This window comes from Procambarus clarkii, chromosome 10 (assembly GCF_040958095.1).
Source record: "Procambarus clarkii isolate CNS0578487 chromosome 10, FALCON_Pclarkii_2.0, whole genome shotgun sequence".
Classification (NCBI taxonomy): domain Eukaryota; kingdom Metazoa; phylum Arthropoda; class Malacostraca; order Decapoda; family Cambaridae; genus Procambarus; species Procambarus clarkii.
In genome coordinates this window covers 28,403,488-28,427,236 of record NC_091159.1, presented here as the reverse complement: position 1 = coordinate 28,427,236, position 23,749 = coordinate 28,403,488, and the positions used below count along the sequence as shown (strand labels likewise).

Here is a 23,749-nt window from a genome sequence, read left to right as displayed (position 1 = left end):
ATACACGAGCACGTCACTGTGCACCATACACGAGCACGTCACTGTGCACCATACACGAGCACGTCACTGTGCACCATACACGAGCACGTCACTGTGCACCATACACGAGCACGTCACTGTGCACCATACACGAGCACGTCACTGTGCACCATACACGAGCACGTCACTGTGCACCATATGTAAGCACGTCTGTGATTATGTACAATACCTGTTAATTCATCACCAACTTCGTCGTACTGAGCAGTCTTCTGCGAACCTAATCGATAGATGAGGTTGGGTGAGCCGTTGGCTCCGGTCCGGTAGTGGGTGGAGGAGTGGATGGATGGTGATGGAATAGGGGAAAGGTGGGTGGGTGGAGAGGGTGGATGGTTACGGAATAGAGGGAAGGTGGGTGGGTGGAGAGGGTGGATGGTGGCGGAGTGGTGGATGGTTTGAAGACCGCGTGGAGAGTGGAGTTTTGGCTGGAGGGCAGAGAGTTGAGTAGTGGGCGGTGGGTGGAGTAATGGTGGAAAGTGTAGGAATGGGTGGAGGGGATAGAGGGCTGGGTAGAAGGTGCAAGGTTGGTGAAGGGTGTTACAGTGCCAGACACCATGATGTGGGTGTTACAGTGCCAGACACCATGATGTGGGTGTTACAGTGCCAGACACCATGATGTGGGTGTTACAGTGTCAGACACCATGATGTGGGTGTTACAGTGTCAGACACCATGATGTGGGTGTTACAGTGCCAGACACCATGATGTGGGTGTTACAGTGCCAGACACCATGATGTGGGTGTTACAGTGCCAGACACCATGATGTGGGTGTTACAGTGGCAGACACCATGATGTGGGTGTTACAGTGGCAGACACCAAGATGTGGGTGTTACAGTGGCAGACACCATGATGTGGGTGTTACAGTGGCAGACACCATGATGTGGGTGTTACAGTGTCAGACACCATGATGTGGGTGTTACAGTGGCAGACACCATGATGTGGGTGTTACAGTGGCAGACACCAAGATGTGGGTGTTACAGTGGCAGACACCATGATGTAGGTGTTACAGTGCCAGACACCAAGATGTGGGTGTTACAGTGTCAGACACCATGACGTGGGTGTTACAGTGCCAGACACCATGATGTGGGTGTTACAGTGCCAGACACCATGATGTAGGTGTTACAGTGGCAGACACCATGATGTGGGTGTTACAGTGTCAGACACCATGATGTGGGTGTTACAGTGCCAGACACCATGATGTGGGTGTTACAGTGTCAGACACCATGATGTGGGTGTTACAGTGCCAGACACCATGATGTGGGTGTTACAGTGCCAGACACCATGATGTGGGTGTTACAGTGTCAGACACCATGATGTGGGTGTTACAGTGCCAGACACCATGATGTGGGTGTTACAGTGGCAGACACCATGATGTGGGTGTTACAGTGTCAGACACCATGATGTGGGTGTTACAGTGCCAGACACCATGATGTGGGTGTTACAGTGCCAGACACCATGATGTGGGTGTTACAGTGTCAGACACCATGATGTGGGTGTTACAGTGCCAGACACCATGATGTGGGTGTTACAGTGCCAGACACCATGATGTGGGTGTTACAGTGCCAGACACCATGATGTGGGTGTTACAGTGCCAGACACCATGATGTGGGTGTTACAGTGTCAGACACCATGATGTGGGTGTTACAGTGTCAGACACCATGATGTGGGTGTTACAGTGTCAGACACCATGATGTGGGTGTTTCAGTGGCAGACACCAAGATGTGGGTGTTACAGTGGCAGACACCATGATGTGGGTGTTACAGTGCCAGACACCATGATGTGGGTGTTACAGTGTCAGACACCAAGATGTGGGTGTTACAGTGGCAGACACTGGAGTGAGAGGTGGGTGAGAGGGGCAGGATGAGCCGGGCGGCACACAAGGTGTGAGACAAGGACTAGCAAGATACACGGTGCCAAACAAGGGGGGTAATTAAAGAGGTGTTACGGACACACTCAGCCAGCACCTCTGGTGTCGGTCCTCTCTTGTGTGGGGCCGTAGTGCCTGTGTCTTGACGGGTCCAGCCCCAAGTGTGGCGGAGTTGTCTGTCACTGAGCAGTGATAGACAACCAAATGGGGAAGGGGGGGGGGGGACTCAACACTAGACAAAAGTCTTCACCAAATGTACTTAAGTATTATGTACAGGCAAATATTTACAAGAAATATACACCCATATCTATAGACTACAGATAATACCGTATATATCACTGTCACACTGGACAGTGCCTCTACCACCTTGTCACGGTGTGTCCTTCCTCAAGTACAACACTCACGCCTCCTGCCCTGTGTGGCCCTCCTGCCCTGTGTGGCCCTCCTGCCCTGTGTGGCCCTCCTGCCCTGTGTGGCCCTCCTGCCCTGTGTGGCCTTCCTGCCCTGTGTAGCCCTCCTGCCCTGTGTGGCCCTACTGCCCTGTGTGGCCCCCCTGCCCTGTGTAGCCCTCCTGACCTGTGTGGCCCTCCTGCTCTGTGTGGCCTTCCTGCCCTGTGTAGCCCTCCTGCCCTGTGTGGCCCTACTGCCCTGTGTGGCCCCCCTGCCCTGTGTAGCCCTCCTGACCTGTGTGGCCCTCTTGCCCTGTGTGGCCCTACTGCCCTGTGTGGCCCTCCTGCCCTGTGTGTGGCCCTCCTGCCCTATGTGGCCCTCCTGCCCTGTGTGACCCTACTGCCCTGTGTGGCCCTCCTGCCCTATGTGGCCCTCCTGCCCTGTGTGACCCAACTGCCCTGTGTGGCCCTCCTGTCCTGTATGTGGCCCTACTGCCCTGTGTGGCCCTCCTGTCCAGTGTGGCCCTCCTGCCCTGTGTGGCCCTACTGCCCTGTGTGGCCCTCCTGCCCTGTGTGGGCCTCCTGCCCTGTGTGGCCCTCCTGTCCAGTGTGGCCCTCCTGCCCTGTGTGGCCCTACTGCCCTGTGTGGCCCTCCTGTCCAGTGTGGCCCTCCTGCCCTGTGTGGCCCTACTGCCCTGTGTGGCCCTCCTGCCCTGTGTGGGCCTCCTGCCCTGTGTGGCCCTCCTGTCCAGTGTGGCCCTCCTGCCCTGTGTGGCCCTTCTGCCCTGTGTGGCCCTCCTGCCCTGTGTGGGCCTCCTGCCCTGTGTGGCCCTCCTGCCCTGTGTGGCCCTCCTGCCCTGTGTGGCCCTCCTGCCCTGTGTGGCCCTCCTGCCCTGTGTAGCCCTCCTGCCCTAAGTGGCCCTCCTGCCCTATGTGGCCCTCCTGCCCTGTGTAGCCCTCCTGCCCTGTGTGGCCCTGTATGGCCCTACTGCCCTGTGTGGCCCTCCTGTCCTGTGTGGCCCTCCTGCCCTGTGTGGCCCTACTGCCCTGTGTGGCCCTCCTGTCCTGTGTGGCCCTCCTGCCCTTTATGGCCCTGTGTGGTCCTCCTGCCCTGTGTGGCCCTCCTGCCCTGTGTGGCCCTCCTGCCCTGTGTGGCCCACCTGCCCTGTGTGGTCCTGCCCTGTGTGGCCCACCTGCCCTGTGTGGCCCTCCTGCCCTGTGTGGCCTTCCTGCCCTGTGTGGTCCTCATGCCCTGTGTGGCCCTCCTGCCCTGTGTGGCCCTCCTGCCCTGTGTGGCCCTCCTGCCCTGTGTGGCCCTCCTGCCCTGTGTGGCCCTCCTGCCCTGTGTGCCCCTCCTGCCCTGTGTGGCCCTCCTGCCCTGTGTGGCCCACCTGCCCTGTGTGGCCCTCCTGCCCTGTGTGGCCTTCCTGCCCTGTGTGATCCTCATGCCCTGTATGGCCCTCCTGCCGTGTGGCCCTCCTGCCCTGTGTGGCCCTCCTGCCCTGTGTGGCCCTCCTGCCCCGTGTGGCCCTCCTGCCCTGTGTGGCCCTCATGCCCTGTGTGGCCCTCCTGCCCTGTGTGGCCCTCCTGCCCTGTGTGGCCCATTTGCCCTGTGTGGCCCTCCTGCCCTGTGTGGCCCACCTGCCCTGTGTGGCCCTCCTGCCCTGTGTGGCCCTCCTGCCCTGTGTGGCCCTCCTGCCCTGTGTGGCCCTCCTGTCCTGTGTGGCCCTCCTGCTCTGTGTGACCCTACTGCCCTGTGTGGCCCTCCTGTCCTGTATGTGGCCCTACTGCCCTGTGTGGCCCTCCTGTCCTGTGTGGCCCTCCTGCCCTGTGTGGCCCTACTGCCCTGTGTGGCCCTCCTGCCCTGTGTGGGCCTCCTGCCCTGTGTGGCCCTCCTGCCCTGTGTGGCCCTCCTGCCCTGTGTGGCCCTCCTGCCCTGTGTGGCCCTCCTGCCCTGTGTAGCCCTCCTGCCCTGTGTGGCCCTACTGCCCTGTGTGGCCCCCCTGCCCTGTGTAGCCCTCCTGCCCTGTGTGGCCCTCCTGCCCTGTGTGGCCCTCCTGCCCTGTGTGGCCCTCCTGCCCTGTGTGCCCCTCCTGCCCTGTGTGGCCCTCCTGCCCTGTGTGGCCCACCTGCCCTGTGTGGCCCTCCTGCCCTGTGTGGCCTTCCTGCCCTGTGTGGTCCTCATGTCCTGTGTGGCCCTCCTGCCCTGTGTGGCCCTCCTGCCCTGTGTGGCCCTCCTGCCCTGTGTGGCCCTCCTGCCCTGTGTGGCCCTCCTGCCCCGTGTGGCCCTCCTGCCCTGTGTGGCCCTCATGCCCTGTGTGGCCCTCCTGCCCTGTGTGGCCCTCTTGCCCTGTGTGGCCCACCTGCCCTGTGTGGCCCTCCTGCCCTGTGTGGCCCTACTGCCCTGTGTGGCCCTCCTGCCCTGTGTGGCCCTCCTGTCCTGTGTGGCCCTCCTGCTCTGTGTGACCCTACTGCCCTGTGTGGCCCTCCTGTCCTGTATGTGGCCCTACTGCCCTGTGTGGCCCTCCTGTCCTGTGTGGCTCTCCTGCCCTGTGTGGCCCTCCTGCCCTGTGTGGGTCTCCTGCCCTGTGTGGCCCTCCTGCCCTGTGTGGCCCTCCTGCCCTGTGTGGCCCTCCTGCCCTGTGTGGCCCTCCTGCCCTGTGTAGCCCTCCTGCCCTGTGTGGCCCTACTGCCCTGTGTGGCCCCCCTGCCCTGTGTAGCCCTCCTGCCCTGTGTGGCCCTCCTGCCCTGTGTGGCCCTGTGTGGCCCTACTGCCCTGTGTGTCCCTCCTGCCCTGTGTGTGGCCCTCCTGCCCTATGTGGCCCTCCTGCCCTGTGTGGCCCTACTGCCCTGTGTGGCCCTCCTGCCCTATGTGGCCCTCCTGCCCTGTGTGACCCTACTGCCTTGTGTGGCCCTCCTGTCCTGTATGTGGCCCTACTGCCCTGTGAGGCCCTCCTGTCCTGTGTGGCCCTCCTGCCCTGTGTGGCCCTACTGCCCTGTGTGGCCCTCCTGCCCTGTGTGGGCCTCCTGCCCTGTGTGGCCCTCCTGCCCTGTGTAGCCCTCCTGCCCTGTGTGGCCCTCCTGCCCTGTGTGGCCCTCCTGCCCTGTGTAGCCCTCCTGCCCTGTGTGGCCCTCCTGCCCTGTGTGGCCCTCCTGCCCTGTGTGGCCCTCCTGCCCTGTGTAGCCCTTCTGCCCTCTGTGGCCCTGTGTGGCCCTACTGCCCTGTGTGGCCCTCCTGTCCTGTGTGGCCCTCCTGCCCTGTGTGGCCCTACTGCCCTGTGTGGCCCTCCTGTCCTGTGTGGCCCTCCTGCCCTTTATGGCCCTGTGTGGTCCTCCTGCCTTGTGTGGCCCTCCTGCCCTGTGTGGCCCTCCTGCCCTGTGTGGCCCACCTGCCCTGTTTGGTCCTTCTGCCCTGTGTGGCCCACCTGCCCTGTGTGGCCCTCCTGCCCTGTGTGGCCTTCCTGCCCTGTGTGGTCCTCATGCCCTGTGTGGCCCTCCTGGCCTGTGTGGCCCTCCTGCCCTGTGTGGCCCTCCTGCCCTGTGTGGCCCTCCTGCCCTGTGTGGCCCTCCTGCCTTGTGTGGCCCTCCTGCCCTGTGTGGCCCACCTGCCCTGTGTGGCCCTCCTGCCCTGTGTGGCCTTCCTGCCCTGTGTGGTTCTCATGCCCTGTGTGGCCCTCCTGCCCTGTGTGGCCCTCCTGCCCTGTGTGGCCCTCCTGCCCTGTGTGGCCCTCCTGCCCTGTGTGGCCCTCCTGCCCCGTGTGGCCCTCCTGCCCTGTGTGGCCCTCATGCCCTGTGTGGCCCTCCTGCCCTGTGTGGCCCTCCTGCCCTGTGTGGCCCTCCTGCCCTGTGTGGCCCTCCTGCCCTGTGTGGCTCTCCTGCCCTGTGTGGCCCTCCTGCCCTGTGTGGCCCTCCTGTCCTGTGTGGCCCTCCTGCCCTGTGTGGTCCTCATGCCCTGTGTGGCCCTCATGCCCTGTGTGGCCCTCCTGCCCTGTGTGGCCCTCATGCACTGTGTGGCCCTCCTGCCCTGTGTGGCCCACCTGCCCTGTGTGGCCCTCATGCCCTGTGTGGCCCTCCTGCCCTGTGTGGCCCTCCATCCCTGTGTGGCCCTCCTGCCCTGTGTGACTCTGTGTGGCCCTCCTGCCCTGTGTGGCCCTCCTGCCCTGTGTGACTCTATGTGGCCCTCCTGCCCTGTGTGGCCCTCCTGCCCTATGTGGCCCTGTGTGGTCCTCCTGCCCTGTGTGGCCCTCCTGCCCTGTGTGGCCCTCCTGCCCTGTGTGACTCTATGTGGCCCTCCTGCCCTGTGTGACTCTATGTGGCCCTCCTGCCCTGTGTGACTCTATGTGGCCCTCCTGCCCTGTGTGGCCCTCCTGCCCTATGTGGCCCTGTGTGGTCCTCCTGCCCTGTGTGGCCCTCCTGCCCTGTGTGGCCCTCCTGCCCTGTGTGGCCCTGCTACCTTGTGTGGCCATCCTGCCTTGTGTGGCCCTCCTGCCCTGTGTGGCCCTCCTGCCCTGTGTGGCCCTCCTGCCCTGTGTGGCCCTCCTGCCCTGTGTGGCCCTTTTGCCCTGTGTGGCCCTCCTGCCCTGCGTGGCCCTGTGTGGCCCTCCTGCCCTGTGTGGCCCTCCTGCCCTGTGTGGTCCTCCTGCCCTGTGTGGCTCTCCTGCCCTGTGTGGCCCTCATGCCCTGTGTGGCCCTCCTGCCCTGTGTGGCCCTCCTGCCCTGTGTGGTCCTCCTGCCCTGTGTGGCCCTACTGCCCTGTGTGGCCCTGTGTGTGGCCCTCCTGCCCTGTGTGGCCCTCATGCCCTGTGTGGCCCTCCAGCCCTGTGTGGCCCTCCTGCCCTGTGTGGTCCTCCTGCCCTGTGTGGCCCTTCTGCCCTGTGTGGCCCTACTGCCCTGTGTGGCCCTCATGCCCTGTGTGGCCCTCCAGCCCTGTGTGGCCCTCCTGCCCTGTGTGGTCCTCCTGCCCTGTGTGGCCCCCCTGCCCTGTGTGGCCCTCCTGCCCTGTGTGGCCCTCCTGCCCTGTGTGGCCCTCCTGCCCTGTGTGGCCCTGTGTGGCCCTCCTGCCCTGTGTGGCCCTCCTGCCCTGTGTGGCCCTCCTGCCCTGTGTGGTCCTCCTGCCCTGTGTGGCCCTCCTGCCCTGTGTGGCCCTCCTGCCCTGTGTGGTCCTCCTGCCCTGTGTGGCCCTCCTGCCCTGTGTGGCCCTCCTGCCCTGTGTGGCCCTCCTGCCCTGTGTGGCCCTCCTGCCCTGTGTGACCCTCCTGCCCTGTGTGGCCCTCCTGCCCTGTGTGGTCCTCCTGCCCTGTGTGGCCCTCCTGCCCTGTGTGGCCCTCCTGCCCTGTGTGGCCCTCCTGCCCTGTGTGGTCCTCTTGCCCTGTGTGGCCCTACTGCCCTGTGTGGCCCCCCTGCCCTGTGTGGCCCTCCTGCCCTGTATGGTCCTCCTGCCCTGTGTGGCCCTACTGCCCTGTGTGGCCCTCCTGCCCTGTGTGGCCCTACTGCTCTGTGTGGTCCTCCTGCCCTGTGTGGCCCTCCTGCCCTGTGTGGCCCTCCTGCCCTGTGTGGCCCTCCTGCCCTGTGTGGTCCTCTTGCCCTGTGTGGCCCTACTGCCCTGTGTGGCCCTCCTGCCCTGTGTGGCCCTCCTGCCCTGTGTGGTCCTCTTGCCCTGTGTGGCCCTACTGCCCTGTGTGGCCCTCCTGCCCTGCGTGGCCCTCCTGCCCTGTGTGGCCCTCCTACCCTGTGTGGCCCTCCTGCCCTGTGTGGCCCTCCTGCCCTGTGTGGCCCTCCTGCCCTGCGTGGCCCTCCTGCCCTGTGTGGCCCTCCTACCCTGTGTGGCCCTCCTGCCCTGTGTGGCCCTCCTGCCCTGTGTGGCCCTCCTGCTCAGGTACCCTCCCCGACCACTCTACTCTTCCCACATGTCCCGTGCCAGTCTTCTCTCCCTCCAAAACTCCTCCCTCCCCCCATCTCTCTCTCTCCTCCCTCCCCCCCTCTCTTCCCCCCTCCCTGCCCCCGGCATGAACACTTTGTTCCACATGTAAATTATTCACGTCAGCATAGTGCCTGATTATTCCAGCTCACCTGTGGCACTACCAATGTCTTGCCGCGTGTGGCACAGTGCCGCTCCTACAGCACCTTGTCTGCTTCCCCCTCCCTCACACACACACACACACACACACACACACACACACACACACACACACACTATAGTGTACACTCTCAGTTGAGTCCTGATGAATGTATTTAGAGAGGTGTGATGACCTGTGCTATTAGTAGAGGTGAGGTGTACCTGTGTCGTCCCTAGTGGTGAGGGGGGGAGAGGGAGGGTTCACCTGGCGCCTGTGTTCTGCCGCCTGGAGTGAGCCCCGGTCTTACTGTGTGGGGGGGGGGGGGAGTGTTTACAAGTCGCCTGTACTACACAGCAATTATAGGTGACGTATAGCGTATCATTAATGTCTTTTTACACAGGTGGGTACAGGAGCAGACACCTTCTGTCTCCTGTCAGCAGGCTGAGAGCTCTCCCTTCCCATAGCTCATGGTAAGCCTTACCAATTAGTTTCCCTGGAACAAGACCCGTTAATCGGTTAACAACCAGGTATCCAATTACAGCTGCGTGAACAGAAGCGAACAGTTAGGTACTGGGGCCTAGTCAATCCCTGGCCAGGACTCGAATACAAATCACACAGCCCGTGTAGCGCGGCCCGAGTGTCTTACTACCGACCGCCACCCCCGACTGTTCTCTTGTTCACTATGGCGACCGTGTTCACCGTGGCGGCCGTGTTCACTGTGGCGGCCGTGTTCACTATGGCGACCGTGTTCACCATGGCGGCCGTGTTCACCGTGGCGGCCGTGTTCACCGTGGCGGCCGTGTTCACCGTGGCGGCCGTGTTCACTATGGCGACCGTGTTCACCGTGGCGGCCGTGTTCACTATGGCGGCCGTGTTCACTATGGCGGCCGTGTTTACCGTGGCGGCCGTGTTCACTATGGCGACCGTGTTCACTATGGCGGCCGTGTTCACCGTGGCGGCCGTGTTCACTATGGCGGCCGTGTTCACCGTGGCGGCCGTGTTCACTATGGCGGCCGTGTTCACTATGGCGGCCGTGTTCACCGTGGCGGCCGTGTTCACTATGGCGGCCGTGTTCACTATGGCGGCCGTGTTCACCGTGGCGGCCGTGTTCACCGTGGCGGCCGTGTTCACCGTGGCGGCCGTGTTCACCGTGGCGGCCGTGTTCACCGTGGCGACCGTGTTCACTATGGCGGCCGTGTTAACCGTGGCGGCCGTGTTCACCGTGGCGGCCGTGTTCACTATGGCGGCCGTGTTCACCGTGGCGGCCGTGTTCACCGTGGCGGCCGTGTTCACCGTGGCGGCCGTGTTCACCGTGGCGGCCGTGTTCACCGTGGCGGCCGTGTTCACCATGGCGGCCGTGTTCACTATGGCGGCCGTGTTCACTATGGCGGCCGTGTTCACCGTGGCGGCCGTGTTCACCGTGGCGGCCGTGTTCACCGTGGCGGCCGTGTTCACCGTGGCGACCGTGTTCACTATGGCGGCCGTGTTAACCGTGGCGGCCGTGTTCACCGTGGCGGCCGTGTTCACTATGGCGGCCGTGTTCACCGTGGCGGCCGTGTTCACCGTGGCGGCCGTGTTCACCGTGGCGGCCGTGTTCACCGTGGCGGCCGTGTTCACCGTGGCGGCCGTGTTCACTATGGCGGCCGTGTTCACCGTGACGGCCGTGTTCACCGTGGAGGCCGTGTTCACCGTGGCGGCCGTGTTCACCGTGGCGGCCGTGTTCACCGTGGCGGCCGTGTTCACCGTGGCGGCCGTGTTAACCGTGGCGGCCGTGTTCACCGTGGCGGCCGTGTTCACTATGGCGGCCGTGTTCACCGTGGCGGCCGTGTTCACCGTGGCGGCCGTGTTCACCGTGGAGGCCGTGTTCACCATATTAACTTTTTGGCTAAGCTGCCAACTTCTGGTGTCATCTCCTCAGAGAAGACACCAGAATATTGCATCTTTCAATAAAATATTTTTCGTAAACGTTTTAGTTAAGTTAGCACTCAGAGTTAAGAGTGCCTTGGGCCGCGGGTGATGGCCCCTGTACGCCGCCAGGGTCGTCACTCTACGCCAGGGTCGTCACTCTACGCCAGGGTCATCAACCTACGCCAGGGTCATCACTCTTCCCCTTTCACCGTACTCCAAAATTCATATTTACGATGCCATTCCAGGTGTGAATGTTGGTAGCGAGATTACCTGGGAGAGGTGATAGCAGCAACACCGTACCCAGTATTGGGAGAGGTGATAGCAGCAACACCGTACCCAGTATTGGGAGAGGTGATAGCAGTAACACCGTACCCAGTATTGGGAGAGGTGATAGCAGCAACACCGTACCCAGTATTGGGAGAGGTGATAGCAGCAACACCGTACCCAGTATTGGGAGAGGTGATAGCAGCAACACCGTACCCAGTATTGTGAGAGGTGATAGCAGCAACACCGTACCCAGTATTGGGAGAGGTGATAGCAGCAACACCGTACCCAGTATTCCCATTTTCCTTCACCATAATAACTGCTCGTGACAGGACAAATGACGCTGATATGTCTCACAGCATTATAATTAATTCTCAAACTCCATTCCCACTCTTGCGGCAGGTATGACTGGCGGTGCATGGAGAAGCAGCAGACGGTGATGGATACATTAACCTCTCGGGCGGGTGTCAGTAAGGACTATGTTGCCCTGCTCGTCGAGATGTATAATATAGTTGGCTTCAGGGTCAAGAAGATTCATGGCTTCGTCAGGAATCGAGACCTGAGGTATGTAGTGAGTTACCTGTCATGAAGCCATCTCCTGTCCTCATGGGCGCCTCTCTCAGCCCCGCCCGTCCTCATGGGCCACTCTCTCAGCCCCGCCCGTCCTCATGGGCCACTCTCTCAGCCCCGCCCGTCCTCATGGGCCACTCTCTCAGCACCACCCGTCCTCATGGGCCACTCTCTCAGCACCACCCGTCTTCATGGGCCACTCTCTCAGCACCACCCGTCTTCATGGGCCCCTCTCTCAGCACCACCCGTCCTCATGGACCACTCTCTCAGCACCACCCGTCCTCATCGGCCACTCTCTAAGCACCACCCGTCCTCATGGGCCACTCTCTCAGCACCACCCGTCCTCATGGGCCACTCTCTCAGCACCACCCGGCCTCATGGGCCACTCTCTCAGCACCACCCGTCTTCATGGGCCCCTCTCTCAGCACCACCCGTCCTCATGGGCCACTCTCTCAGCACCACCCGTCCTCATGGGCCACTCTCTCAGCACCACCCGTCCTCATGGGCCACTCTCTCAGCACCACCCGTCCTCATGGGCCACTCTCTCAGCACCACCCGTCCTCATGGGCCACTCTCTCAGCACCACCCGTCTTCATGGGCCCCTCTCTCAGCACCACCCGTCCTCATGGGCCACTCTCTCAGCGCCGCCCGTCCTCATGGGCCACTCTCTCAGCCCTGCCCGTCCTCATGGGCCCCTCTCTCAGCACCACCCGTCCTCATGGGCCACTCTCTCAGCACCACCCGTCTTCATGGGCCCCTCTCTCAGCACCACTCGTCCTCATGGGTCCCTCTCTCAGCCCCGCCCGCCCTCATGGGCCCCTCTCTCAGCACCACCCGTCCTCATGGGCCCCTCTCTCAGCCCCGCCCGTCCTCATGGGCCCCTCTCTCAGCAACACCCGTCCTCATGGGCCCCTCTCTCAGCACCACTCGTCCTCATGGGTCCCTCTCTCAGCCCCGCCCGCCCTCATGGGCCACTCTCTCAGCCCCGCCCGTCCTCATGGGCCACTCTCTCAGCACCACCCGTCCTCATGGGCCACTCTCTCAGCACCACCCGTCTTCATGGGCCACTCTCTCAGCACCACCCGTCTTCATGGGCCCCTCTCTCAGCACCACCCGTCCTCATGGACCACTCTCTCAGCACCACCCGTCCTCATCGGCCACTCTCTAAGCACCACCCGTCCTCATGGGCCACTCTCTCAGCACCACCCGTCCTCATGGGCCACTCTCTCAGCACCACCCGGCCTCATGGGCCACTCTCTCAGCACCACCCGTCTTCATGGGCCCCTCTCTCAGCACCACCCGTCCTCATGGGCCACTCTCTCAGCACCACCCGTCCTCATGGGCCACTCTCTCAGCACCACCCGTCCTCATGGGCCACTCTCTCAGCACCACCCGTCCTCATGGGCCACTCTCTCAGCACCACCCGTCCTCATGGGCCACTCTCTCAGCACCACCCGTCTTCATGGGCCCCTCTCTCAGCACCACCCGTCCTCATGGGCCACTCTCTCAGCGCCGCCCGTCCTCATGGGCCACTCTCTCAGCCCTGCCCGTCCTCATGGGCCCCTCTCTCAGCACCACCCGTCCTCATGGGCCACTCTCTCAGCACCACCCGTCTTCATGGGCCCCTCTCTCAGCACCACTCGTCCTCATGGGTCCCTCTCTCAGCCCCGCCCGCCCTCATGGGCCCCTCTCTCAGCACCACCCGTCCTCATGGGCCCCTCTCTCAGCCCCGCCCGTCCTCATGGGCCCCTCTCTCAGCAACACCCGTCCTCATGGGCCCCTCTCTCAGCACCACTCGTCCTCATGGGTCCCTCTCTCAGCCCCGCCCGCCCTCATGGGCCCCTCTCTCAGCACCACCCGTCCTCATGGGCCCCTCTCTCAGCCCCGCCCGTCCTCATGGGCCCCTCTCTCAGCAACACCCGTCCTCATGGGCCCCTCTCTCAGCACCACTCGTCCTCATGGGTCCCTCTCTCAGCCCCGCCCGCCCTCATGGGCCCCTCTCTCAGCACCACCCGTCCTCATGGGCCCCCCTCTCTCAGCCCCGCCCGACCTCATGGGCCCCTCTCTCAGCACCACCCGTCCTCATGGGCCACTCTCTCAGCACCACCCGTCCTCATGGGCCCCTCTCTCAGCACCGCTCGTCCTCATGGGTCCCTCTCTCAGCCCCGCCCGTCCTCATGGGCCCTTCTCTCAGCACCACCCGTCCTCATGGGCCCCTCTCTCAGCCCCGCCCGTCCTCATGGTCCCCCTCTCTCAGCACCACACGTCCTCATGGGCCCCTCTCTCAGCACCACCCGTCCTCATGGGCCCCCTCTCTCAGCACCACCCGTCCTCATGGGCCACTCTCTCAGCACCACTCGTCTTCATGGGCCCCTCTCTCAGCACCACCCGTCCTCATGGGCCACTCTCTCAGCCCCGCCCGTCCTCATGGGCCCCTCTCTCAGCACCACCCGTCCTCATGGGCCACTCTCTCAGCACCACCCGTCCTCATGGGCCACTCTCTCAGCATCACCCGTCTTCATGGGCCACTCTCAGCACCACCCGTCTTCATGGGCCACTCTCAGCACCACCCGTCTTCATGGGCCACTCTCTCAGCACCACCCGTCCTCATGGGCCACTCTCTCAGCCCAACTCGTTCTCGGTCTATGTTCCTTCCATCCAGCGGCCGACCCCAAGCACGCATTCATTAATTTTAACATGCTATGCTTTCAAAATATGATTTTCTCAAATATAAATGATTGTTATTATATATTTGGCATATTGTGCATATTTATTACGGTCGCAGAATTCTATGTTCCACGTTGGTATGATGGGAGGAGAGGTGGTAACCTTGTCGAGAAGACCAGGTAATCTTGTCACCTCCTTGGTTACCTGGAGTGGTAACTAATGTAAACTGGCAGTTCTCTCTTGGTTTTATAGATTGTAGAACGTGTCTAGGTGCAAGCTCCAAGTTTATAATTTTATAAGTGTTTGATATGTATAGTGCTTCTGGTGTGACAAATCTATTGTTATTGTTTATGTCGTTTATTTCGGCTGTCAAATCTGCGGTGATGATGTGGTTGTGAGCAGCGGTGATGGTGTGGTTGTGAGCAGCGGTGATGGTGTGGTTGTGAGCAGCGGTGATGGTGTGGTTGTGAGTAGCGGTGATGGTGTGGTTGTGAGCAGCGGTGATGGTGTGGTTGTGAGTAGCGGTGATGGTGTGGTTGTGAGCAGCGGTGATGGTGTGGTTGTGAGTAGCGGTGATGGTGTGGTTGTGAGCAGCGGTGATGGTGTGGTTGTGAGTAGCGGTGATGGTGTGGTTGTGAGTAGCGGTGATGGTGTGGTTGTGAGCAGCGGTGATGGTGTGGTTGTGAGCAGCGGTGATGGTGTGGTTGTGAGCAGCGGTGATGGTGTGGTTGTGAGTAGCGGTGATGGTGTGGTTGTGAGCAGCGGTGATGGTGTGGTTGTGAGTAGCGGTGATGGTGTGGTTGTGAGCAGCGGTGATGGTGTGGTTGTGAGCAGCGGTGATGGTGTGGTTGTGAGTAGCGGTGATGGTGTGGTTGTGAGTAGCGGTGATGGTGTGGTTGTGAGTAGCGGTGATGGTGTGGTTGTGAGTAGCGGTGATGGTGTGGTTGTGAGTAGCGGTGATGGTGTGGTTGTGAGCAGCGGTGATGGTGTGGTTGTGAGTAGCGGTGATGGTGTGGTTGTGAGCAGCGGTGATGGTGTGGTTGTGAGTAGCGGTGATGGTGTGGTTGTGAGTAGCGGTGATGGTGTGGTTGTGAGTAGCGGTGATGGTGTGGTTGTGAGCAGCGGTGATGGTGTGGTTGTGAGTAGCGGTGATGGTGTGGTTGTGAGCAGCGGTGATGGTGTGGTTGTGAGTAGCGGTGATGGTGTGGTTGTGAGTAGCGGTGATGGTGTGGTTGTGAGTAGCGGTGATGGTGTGGTTGTGAGTAGCGGTGATGGTGTGGTTGTGAGTAGCGGTGATGGTGTGGTTGTGAGCAGCGGTGATGGTGTGGTTGTGAGCAGCGGTGATGGTGTGGTTGTGAGCAGCGGTGATGGTGTGGTTGTGAGCAGCGGTGATGGTGTGGTTGTGAGCAGCGGTGATGGTGTGGTTGTGAGCAGCGGTGATGGTGTGGTTGTGAACAGCGGTGATGGAATCCTTAATAAGTGTGACTGAAAAGGTTGAGTTCAAAGTTATCTCTGAAGTTCATTTTACAAATTTATTGGGTATGAGGCATGTGGCTGAAATGATAGTGACCCCCTGCTAGTGACCATGCTAGTGACCCCTGCTAGTGACCCTGCTAGTGATAGTGACCCTGCTACTGACCCTGCTAGTGACCATGCTAGTGACCCCTGCTAGTGACCCTGCTAGTGATAGTGACCCTGCTACTGACCCTGCTAGTGACCATGCTAGTGACCCCTGCTAGTGACCCTGCTAGTGATAGTGACCCTGCTACTGACCCTGCTAGTGACCCCTGCTAGTGATAGTGACCCTGCTACTGACCCTGCTAGTGACCCCTGCTAGTGACCCTGCTAGTGATAGTGACCCTGCTACTGACCCTGCTAGTGACCCTGCTAGTGACCCCTGCTAGTGACCCCTGCTAGTGATAGTGACCCTGCTAGTGACCCTGCTAGTGACCCCTGCTAGTGACCCCTGCTATTGACCCCTGCTAGTGATAGTGACCCTGCTACTGACACTGCTAGTGACCCCTGCTAGTGAACCTGCTAGTGATAGTGACCTTGCTACTGACCCTGCTAGTGATAGTGACACTGCTAGTGACCTTGCTAGTGACCCTGCTAGTGATAGTGACCCCTGCTAGTGAGTCTGCTAGTGATAGTGACCCTGCTAGTGACAGTGACCCCTGCTAGTGACCCTGATAGTGACCCTCTTAGTGAGCCTGCTAGTGATAGTGACCCCTGCTAGTGAGCCTGCTAGTGACCCTGCTAGTGATAGTGACCCCTGCTAGTGACCCTGCTAGTGAGCCTGCTAGTAATAATGACCCTTGCTAGTGATAGTGAGTTAATTAAGTCACTACTTGACTTGCAAGACACGCGACCGTGTTCGAAGCAAGGACTCGAGGGGTGTTTCGTCCACTTTAGGGAGTGTTTACACTCCCTAAACTCTCCCACTTTAGGGAGTGTAAAAACTCCATAAATCTTCTAACCAGAAGAACTTACCGAACCTTGTCTCAGTATAAACTCACACATAATAATAATAATAATAATAATAATAATAATAATAATATACTTGGTGAGGGTTGGAAGCTGTGTGCTGGGTGTTCCCAGACGCTCTAGTTGACTGCACCGCCACATGATAAAATATTTGCAACCTGGGGTACTGATGCACCCACAAGGGTCCCCAGGCTTCCACTGAACCCTAACTGGGGTTTCCCTCCATCCCCTCCCCCCCCCCATGTACTCGGGCTCTGTCAACCAGTAGTTCCACCTCTGACGTCCCTCCTTCACTACCTCATTAAGGCCATTGTGGATTTGGTCATTTCATAATATCACTTTATTGTGATTTCTGTGTAATAATAATAATTTGTTATTATTATTATTATTATTATTATTATTATTATTATTATTATTATTATTACTGTTATTAATTTGTTGTCGGGAACAGAAAGACTGTGTACAATATATATCAACCCACCCTCCTGTTTGTGGGTGTGTTAGTATATGTGAGAGTGTGTTAGTTTGTGAGTAATTACCTCAGAGTAGTTACAGGATGAGAGCAACGCTCGTGGTGTCCCGTCTTCCCAGTACTCTTTGTCGTATATCGCTGTGAAACTACTCAGGGTTTTGGCCTCCACCACCTTCTCACTTAGTTTGTTCCAACTGTCTATCACTCTGCAAAAGAAAACTTTCTAATATTTTTTTCGGCACCTCTGGTTCCTTAGCTTGACTCTGTGTCCTCTTGTTGCTGAGGTTGCCGTGGGGTGAGGGCTGGTGGACCTTCCCAAGTCAGCCTCAGGTCACCGCTGGTTAAAGGCGCAGTTCCAGTTATCGAAGATTTTACGGATTTGTTCAACTTTCTTTACTTCCTGTTCTTTGAAACCAATGTTAATGTAATAGGTTGAGGTGCTAGAGGAGTTTCCGGCGTCACTTGCATGCACCAACAGTTTGAAAGGTCTGCCTGGAGAATTTACAGCCTCTAGCAAACCTAACTTTGACAAAACACTCTTTAGTGTGAAACTTCATTAAATTTGAATTATCTTTTAAAATATATGCAAACTTTACCATGACTAAGTCACATTACTTAACTTTAGGTTGCTTAGGAATAATGATTTCTATGGTGTTTACTTTGTCTTGTTTACCTTGCATATATCCGCTACTGGAAGTGATTTTGATGCGCGTATAAGCTTACACGTGTATAAGTACAGCTTAAGCTGTATTTCGTTTGCTTTATCTCTTGAATGACAGAGTGGGACGCATCTTCGAACCGGACCGAGATCCTCTCCACTCCTGGTTGGCCGTGTTCTTGTACGGCTCCTGGCGCTTCCTGGACCCTACCCTGGCTGCTGGTAAGTCCTCCCGTCCCTGGACCCTACCCTGGCTGCTGGTAAGTCCTCCCGTCCCTGGACCTTACCCTGGCTGCTGGTAAGTCCTCCCGTCCCTGGACCCTACCCTGGCTGCTGGTAAGTCCTCCCGTCCCTGGACCTTACCCTGGCTGCTGGTAAGTCCTCCCGTCCCTGGACCCTACCCTGGCTGCTGGTAAGTCCTCCCGTCCCTGGACCCTACCCTGGCTGCTGGTAAATGCTCAGGGGTCCTCAGGGGCAGGTGCTCAGGCCAGGGCACCATCAGGGAGAACAGTGGTGGCTGGGTACACGAAGGTGAGAGTGGAGGTAAGTGTGCTTCAGAGGCACGTTAGAGCGGTTGTGGGGTCGGGTGCTTCACTGCCCGCGTCATCGGTGCTTCACTATGCACGTCACCAAGATACACAATGTTCTCACAAAAGTAATGGCTTGCCATCTGCTCCAGAGGAGGGCCAATGAACGCTGATTAGTGTGGGTTATATACGGCACAAGTTCATTGAGAAAACATGTTAACTATGATGTAACAAATAAATGTGAATATATGGTCTGCAAATGTAAATTCAGGCGATTTTTTAGCTAGAAAGGATCGTCACCTCTATACAATTTACTATAGAGACAAATTGATAAATGTTTGCCTTTTTTAGACATACTAATAGATAGGGAAAATTGTTCATTAAAGTTTAGTGTTTACAGATAGCCTACGAATAATTTATCTTTTGTTCATTATTTCTCAGGGCATAGATACAATGTGAAACAATAAATTTTTTCCTTTATGTAAAGCTCTTCAGGTTGTTAGTCTAGAACTCTTAGTTGAAGAGTTTAAGAATAATAATTTTATTGGTTAGCTTTGTTATCCACTTTAGTTTTTAGGAAGTTTGCCGCAGCAAAGGACATCGTACATATTATAATAATATATGTAGTGAAAACATTCGGCCAAAAAAAGGTTGTTTACTTTATTTTTCTGGGTTCGGAAATATTGCCAAGGCCTTGAAACTTTTTTATATACATGTATTATTTAGTTTTTTGAAAATACTGTTGGAAAATTATTAGTTAGATACAATCTTCGTAATAATAATTTTCATATACAAAATACCTTGCAAAGACTGTAATAGGTTCTATGTGGGGCAAACATCCAAAGATTTTAAATTTAGAATTTCGCAACATAAATACTCTGTAAGACACGGCCAATTGTGTAATGCTTTGCTTGATCATTTGTCAGAAACTTCTCACCAAACTGACTGGGAGATGGCTTCTTCAACAACGAATTGTAATACCATTTTCAATAGAAACATCATTGAATCTGCTTTAATACAGATAACAAAATCATGTAATTTGAACATTAGCAGTGGTCTGTATAATTTGAAGTTGAAGTACTCTTAAATAATTAACCAACCAATAGCTAGGAAGGCGAGCTTGGGAGCTGAAGCTCGACTCTAAGTACATCTAGGTTCGTACACACACATACCGGTTCTTCGTCAAGAGGCGTTCCACCTAAGATACAATTTATGAAGTGTTGATTTCTATAAGGTCCGGCGATCTTGATAACCGGATCCCAACTGGACACGCGGGGTTGTTTCCGGTAAGTACCGGATGTCTTGACGGTGAGCGGGAACCGGTTTATTCGTGAGAGTATTGACGTCCAAGGTGGCCATAGGCGTGTGTGCGTGGCGAGCGCTCCCAGTACCTGCGTATACATATACATAGGAGTGTATTAATGTTTGCTTGTATGATTGTTATTCTCGAGGATGTGTGCGTATATATATACCTGCACATGAGTACATATGAGTGTATGCATGCAAGCATGTTTTCCCATACTTGTCCTTAAAGAATCGAGTTGTTAGCTCTTGAACCCGCCTCTCCAACCACCACCGGTAGTCTAGTACAATGACTATCGACCATTATTCTCCATCATATCCACCAGGACAACAACTGTCTAAACTCCCAAGTACTTACTACTAAGTAAACAGAAGCATCAGGAGACAGAAAAACGTTGCCCAAACGCTTATATCCTGCCACGAGGATCACACACCACGATCCTCCCGTGTAAGGGTCGTGGTGAGGGACGCCTTAACCCACTGTGCCACGGGACCCTGCTATGATGTGTGTTCGTATTGGTGTGTCTTCGTGAGTCTTCGTTCGTATTGGTGTGTCTTCGTGAGCCTGTGTTCGTATTGGTGTGTCTTCGTGAGCCTGTGTTCGTATTGGTGTGTCTTCGTGAGCCTGTGTTCGTATTGGTGTGTCTTCGTGAGCCTGTGTTCGTATTGGTGTGTCTTCGTGAGTGTGTTCGTATTGGTGTGTCTTCGTGAGTCTTCGTTCGTATTGGTGTGTCTTCGTGAGCCTGTGTTCGTATTGGTGTGTCTTCGTGAGTGTGTTCGTATTGGTGTGACTTCGTGAGCCTGTGTTCGTATTGGTGTGTCTTCGTGAGCCTGTGTTCGTATTGGTGTGACTTCGTGAGCCTGTGTTCGTATTGGTGTGTCTTCGTGAGTGTGTTCGTATTGGTGTGACTTCGTGAGCCTGTGTTCGTATTGGTGTGTCTTCGTGAGTCTGTGTTCGTATTGGTGTGTCTTCGTGAGTCTGTGTTCGTATTGGTGTGTCTTCGTGAGTCTGTGTTCGTATTGGTGTGTCTTCGTGAGTCTGTGTTCGTATTGGTGTGTCTTCGTGAGTCTGTGTTCGTATTGGTGTGTCTTCGTGAGTCTGTGTTCGTATTGGTGTGTCTTCGTGAGTCTGTGTTCGTATTGGTGTGACTTCGTGAGTCTGCGTTCGTATTGGTGTGTCTTCGTGAGCCTGTGTTCGTATTGGTGTGTCTTCGTGAGCCTGTGTTCGTATTGGTGTGTCTTCGTGAGCCTGTGTTCGTATTGGTGTGTCTTCGTGAGCCTGTGTTCGTATTGGTGTGACTTCGTGAGTCTGCGTTCGTATTGGTGTGTCTTCGTGAGCCTGTGTTCGTATTGGTGTGTCTTCGTGAGCCTGTGTTCGTATTGGTGTGTCTTCGTGAGCCTGTGTTCGTATTGGTGTGTCTTCGTGAGTCTGCGTTCGTATTGGTGTGTCTTCGTGAGCCTGTGTTCGTATTGGTGTGTCTTCGTGAGCCTGTGTTCGTATTTGTGTGTTCGTGAGAGGTCTAGCCAAGCCTTTCCTTGTCTGTGTTTTTGTGGCAATGTGTCTGCACTCGCCTAGTTGTGCTTGTGGAGGTTGAGCTTCGGGTCTCTTGTCCCACCTTTCAACTGTCAGTCAACTGGTGTACACATTCCTGAGCCTAATGGGTTCTATCGTTTCTACATTTGAAACTGTGTATGGAGTCTGCCTCCACCACATCACTATCTAAACCATTCCATTTGTTAACTAGTCTTGACACTAAAACAGTTCTCTCTAATGTCTCTGTTGCTCATTAGGGTACTCTATTAGGTTCTATACAAGGTTCACACCTGTATCCTTTTGTGCATGTACCACATGTGCTGAATAAACTGTCTATATCTACTATCAATTTCTCTGAGAATCTTACGTGTGGTGATCATGTCTTCCCTAAGTCTCCTTTCATATAGTGACGAGGTTTTTTATCCGTAGTCTCTCCTTATGGATGGGCACCATTACTTTTCCCCGTCCCATCCCACATCCTTATCCTGACCCCTTCCAAGTGCTGTATATAATATATTCCTCTATTCCGCTTCTGACTAAGTTCCGCGCCTCTTGTCTGTCGCTCTTTTTGTATATTGGGGCTTGATTAGCTGTCTTCCATATTTCCGGTAGGTCTCCCGTGACTTATGCTTGTGGTGACCATTGAGAGTGGCAAGCAAAGGGCTTCAGCATTCTTTTTAGTATCCATGAAGATATTCTGGTCTAACAGCCCTTCTGACGTCTTTATCCATCTGATACTTACTCATGTCATCTCTGGTAACTTCGAACCTTTCCAAAGCTGCCTGGTTTATTGTCACGTCTCTTAGTTCACAGACTTCTCGTTCTGTTGTGAACCTGGAATCCCTTGTTAAATTCGCACACCTTCTTATCATTCTCTGTCCCTATCCTCACCCGTTCTCAGTTTCATCACCTGTTTCTTTCACGTTTGTTTTCCTTGTGATGTGGCTGTGGAGCAGTTTTGGGTCGGTCTTGGCTTTATGTGCTATGTCATTCTCGGCGTGTCTGCATTTGTATTATTGTCTTTGTTTGTATGTCAGTGTGCGGTCACCCCAGCAGTTGGGATCAAGGTGAATGTGCTGTACTGTTGACACATACGTGGCGCCCACCGGAGTGTGTCACCCTAGGGCGTTGACAACACTGCAGCAAGTGTGAGGGCGTTGACAACACTGCAGCAAGTGTGAGGGCGTTGACAACACTGCAGCAAGTGTGAGGGCGTTGACAACATTGCAGCAAGTGTGAGGGCGTTGACAACACTGCAGCAAGTGTGAGGGCGTCGACAACACTGCAGCAAGTGTGAGGGCGTTGACAACACTGCAGCAAGTGTGAGGGCGTCGACAACACTGCAGCAAGTGTGAGGGCGTTGACAACACTGCAGCAAGTGTGAGGGCGTTGACAACACTGCAGCAAGTGTGAGGACGTTGACAACACTGCAGCAAGTGTGAGGGCGTTGACAACACTGCAGCAAGTGTGAGGGCGTCGACAACACTGCAGCAAGTGTGAGGGCGTCGACAACACTGCAGCAAGTGTGAGGGCGTCGACAACACTGCAGCAAGTGTGAGGACGCCGCGCGTTAGTGTGCTCACGCTAACTTATCATTAGTAGGTGTGGTGGGCGGAGGAGTCACTTACAATGTTCAGATGGTGGAGGTCAACCAGGGGTAAGTGTAGCACTTGTAAAGTAACCGTCAGTAACTGTGTGTGTTAAGTGTCACGTATTCATTAGCATATGTCGTAGATATAAAGTGTTAAGTGTAAAATAACTAGCCATTAGTGTTTGTAGTAACTCTTAAGGTAGTTATTAGTTTGGTTTATCACTCTAAAGTACCTGTTGAGCACACAACTGGCCTTACTCTAAGTGTAATTTATCTAATAACTGTAGCATGTGTGAGAGTTGGGGGGGGGGAGGGTGACTGTAGTGTGGGGAGTGACTGTAGTGTGGGGGAGACTGTAGTGTGGGGAGTGACTGTAGCGTGGGGTGACTGTAGCATCCATCTCTCCTGCAGGATACATGGACGCACACGGGAGGTTCCACCCGCAACTGCAGGATCACTTCTTCCTCACCGATCCAGATCAGTTCATCTTCACCCACTTCCCCTTCGATAACCTGGAGCAGAGCTACGACAGGTAGGTGGCTCCCTTCCTCGCCTGACTAACTCGTCGCCAACACCTGAGACCACCACCGCCTGCCTACACATGGTAGGAGTTTCTCTTAGACTCTTAACTATGTTATCTCCCCTTGTATTATCTCCTAACCATACCAGTATGGGCCGCCCTCCTCCGGAGACCACCAGCTTTACGGGTGAACTTTATGCAATTTTGTGAGCACTTCGTCGACTGCTCACAAGAGTGCATAAAATTAAGAATGGGGCGACGTCCTCCCTGGGGCGAAGGGGAGAATGAGGTCCTTGCACCAGTGTGGGAGAATGTACAAAGCGGTAGGAATCCCGTGCTTAAAAGGGGGAGCACTGCTCGGGACGACGCACTCCTTCCTACACTGGCCAGCGTTCGGCCTCCCTGGCTGTCCTGGTAGGAGGTATTCCTTGGCTCCGAGACCCAGACTTGTAGAATTGATGCTGTATGGAAACTGAACCGACTTCTCTTACCCAGGCTCGTGGGGTGTGCGACCAGGCCCCCGAGTTGAACTGTGATGGAAGACATTGGGCCCAGGCCATGCTGTTTCTGACTCTCTCGACTACTCCTCTTTGTTCCCTTCCCACCTCTATGGCAGGATTGAGCCCCAAGCCCCCAGTGGTGACCAATTCATAACCTGGAGTGGCTCCTTTTCTCATTGTAACAACTGCGCCATGTACCCCACCCCCTCTTACTAGGGGATCTCGGCGCCGTCACCTCTGCATTCGCACAATATCTTCCAATTCTAATACATTCAAAGCTTTGGTCCTGCTTCGTGGACTAAGTATTTTGATCTCAGTCATATGGATTCTACATGTCCTGATGGTTTATTCATCCATAAACACCTAGTTGGTTCGGTGAATACCTTTGTCACTTTTAACCCAACCC

General features: G+C 56.4%; 1 protein-coding gene across 1 annotated transcript in view; it reads left to right on the top strand.

Moving 5' to 3' along the window:
* The window catches only part of LOC123745863 (uncharacterized), a 200,474-nt gene that overhangs the window by 163,671 nt on the left and 13,054 nt on the right, over window positions 1-23,749 (top strand). Inside the window, exons 10-12 of the mRNA XM_069322254.1 lie at window positions 10,921-11,082; window positions 17,491-17,591; window positions 22,735-22,855. Of these exons, the coding sequence (XP_069178355.1) occupies window positions 10,921-11,082; window positions 17,491-17,591; window positions 22,735-22,855 (384 nt within the window). The remainder of the gene's footprint in view (window positions 1-10,920; window positions 11,083-17,490; window positions 17,592-22,734; window positions 22,856-23,749) is intronic.